Source organism: Homarus americanus, unplaced genomic scaffold, assembly GCF_018991925.1.
Source record: "Homarus americanus isolate GMGI-L3 unplaced genomic scaffold, GMGI_Hamer_2.0 scaffold40410, whole genome shotgun sequence".
Classification (NCBI taxonomy): domain Eukaryota; kingdom Metazoa; phylum Arthropoda; class Malacostraca; order Decapoda; family Nephropidae; genus Homarus; species Homarus americanus.
This window is the reverse complement of record NW_024742800.1, coordinates 3,466-6,473: the sequence shown is the minus strand read 5'-3', so window position 1 is coordinate 6,473 and position 3,008 is coordinate 3,466. Positions and strand designations below refer to the sequence as shown.

The following is a 3,008-nucleotide window of genomic DNA, read 5'->3' as shown; positions in this document are numbered from 1 at the left end:
AATGTGGTGATGCAATTATGGACACTTTTACCATGGGTGAAGCCATTTATGTTAGGAGACAAGTGTTCTCTGATTCTATATAAGAGTCTGCCAAGAACCATCCTCTCAAAGGTTTTACACAGGCAGCTGGTTAGTGATATGGGACGAAAGGCATCAGGTTGTCCTGGTTTCGGTATTGGTACAACAATACTGCTGGTCCATGATGTGGGTAGTTGGCCCTCGGCATGACTCATATTGTACAATACCAATAATGGATTGCCCGGCACACGCCTTAGTAGTCTAATGATGTTGTAGGTGACTCAGTCCTCTCCAGGGGAAGTAGACCTACCCCTGGCGAGGGCGGCGTCAAGCTCCCACTCAGTATATGGAACATCACACTCATCGTGCTGTTTGCCCAGCATAAAGTTAATAAGATTACTTCTCTCTACAGACTTCGCATCAAGGAGTCCCCGAGTCGTAGCTGGTAACATGTCACAGTTCGACACATGAGCCCATTTTGCTATTAGCTCATTCGACTTTTGCAGAGGGTTTGGATGGGAGACGTGTCTACTGTTTTTACCTCTGATTGTGTTTATGTCTTTCCAGGCTTTGCTGAGGGATGTGCGTTGGTTCAGGCTGTTGACATATGTCTCCCATGCATTTTGTCTGAGTTCGTTTACACCAGGGGTGGGCAATTATTTTGACTGGCGGGCCACTTCATGAATTTTGGTACACGCCGCGGGCCAGAGACTTAATATAGATGCAAATGCATTGTATTTACACAAAATAAAGCCCTGTATTTATATATATAGGATGTAAGTAAAATATTAAGTAGCATACATAGATATTTTGGGGAAATAAATACGTCACTTCTTAGCTTGTATCTTTTATTATTGATAATAATGCTAATACAAATACCAATATTAATACTACTAATAATAATATAGAGTTATGGTGCAGTAAATTTGGTATTTTAAGTGCATTAACGTAACTGTCGTAACAGAAGAGAATCGATATTATAAGTTGAAATAATTAGTCTCTTGAGACGTTGTCTTTACTCTTCCCTAGGGAGGTGGTGGTAGGGTTGAGTTGGTCAGGTCTGATCACAGCTATCCTGTTTCGTCTGGCTTCCCTAGGGAGGTGGTGGTTGGGTGGAGTCATGTCAAATTGTAGCTGCTCCTGATCGGCTGATCTATGATGTCACTGCTGCAGACTGCTTGAAAAATGTATTTAATACAGTTTAATATTTATTGTTGCTTCTTCATAAATTAAGGATAATATAATTAAGTTTTAATGGTTGAAAATAAGGAAAAAGCAAGTCAAAGCACCAATATGTAATTTATTAAAATATTTTAAAGTATGTTCATATGTCATATTATATTCTGAAATTGTTTAATATCTTGATAAGAATATTTAACTTACTCAGTGGGACGAATGACAGCGCTGATGATTGCTGACCAGACCATTGAAGTCAGGTGTTGCCTCCGTTGTTGCAATGAAAAGTACTTGTTCAAGGTGATCATCAGTCATTGCAGATCTAAGTTTTGATTTATTCAGCTTCATTATCGAAAATGTCTGCTCACATATGTATGTAGATCCAAACAGCACAAGCATTCTTTGAGCATGAGCCTTTAGTTTCGGAAATGCACAGTCATTAAGAGAGGCATAGAATTTGGGAAGAGTCACTGTTTTCATCTGCTCAGAAAGCAAAGGATCACATTGCATGTCAATAAGCTCGAGTTGTAGGTCATTTTCAATTAATTTGAAATCATGGAATCTGCGTGAAAATTCGGCATGCAAGTCAAGTAGCTGCAATGAGTACTTCTGTACATTTTGATCACAAACTTCAATCTGTTGTAAGGTTGCAAAGTGAGCAAATTGTTTGTTCGTAATCTGACGAGACAAAAGAAGTAATTTCTTCATGAAAGCTTTGACACTGCTGTACAAATCATGTGCAAAAGCCCCCTTCCCTTGTAGCTTTGAATTCAGGTCATTCATATGACCCATGATATCAACAGCAAATGCAAAATCAGAGAGCCATTTCTCATCATTCAACTGTGGGAAATCTATAGCATTCTGTTTCATGTCCAAAAATAAGCCAATCTCTTCTTTCAATTCCCAAACTCTTTTCAGGATTTTTCCCAAACTAAGCCACCTCACATTTGTGTGATACAGAACATCCGTATGATCAGATTCCAAGTCTTCAAGCAGGGTTATAAACTGCCTGTGATTTAATCCTCTTGCTCGAATGTAATTAACCACTTTCACAACTGTGTCAACGACATGGCTTAAATTTAAAACACTCTTACAAAGGACTTCTTGATGAATAATGCAGTGCGAAAAGACAATATTTTGTTCTGCATTTGTTTCTCTGACTTGATCTTGAATTCTTTTTAGCAATCCAACATTTTTACCTGTCATATTTGGCCCTCCATCGGTGGTCACATTTACCAGTTTGTTCCATTCTACTACTAATTTCAAAAGACAATTATTTACTGCCTCCAATAAATCTTCTCCAGTTGTTGTTCCTTTCAGTGACTGCATTGATACCATTTCTTCTGTGACCTCAAAATATTTGGTGATGCCTCGAATGAAAATTAACAACTGTGCTGTGTCTCTGACATCACAACTTTCATCAAGTGCCAGTGAATAGTATTCAAAAGTCCTTACTTTCTCCTTAAATTGCAGATACATGTTCTAAGCAATGTTCTCAACACGTCTTACAATTGTTCGCCTTGACAAACATACATTCTCAAACTGGTTTTTCTTGTCTGGACATAAAATAGAGGCAGAATCAATCATACATTCCTTTATAAATTCTCCTTCAGAGAATGGCTTGCTGTTTTTGGCAATCTTGTGAGCAATCACATAACTCACTTTTGGGTTATCATCCTTGGATGCAAATTGTTTTCTGAAAATATTTTTCTGTTGTTGTAATTGAACAACCATCTCGTTAGCTTTCTTCCTCTTTTGTTCATCAGAAAATTTTTCATATTTACTGGAGTGCTTGGTCTCAAAGTGGCGCTTTA

The 3,008-nt window shown here is 38.0% G+C and overlaps 1 protein-coding gene across 1 annotated transcript; it reads right to left on the bottom strand.

Annotated features, from left to right (window-relative positions):
* Nucleotides 1–1,401: 1,401 nt before the first annotated feature.
* LOC121877050 (general transcription factor II-I repeat domain-containing protein 2B-like) lies at nucleotides 1,402–2,673 on the bottom strand. Its single transcript, XM_042382659.1, has one exon. It carries the CDS (start codon nucleotides 2,671–2,673, stop codon nucleotides 1,402–1,404), a length of 1,272 nt encoding a protein of 423 aa, XP_042238593.1.
* Nucleotides 2,674–3,008: the final 335 nt, after the last annotated feature.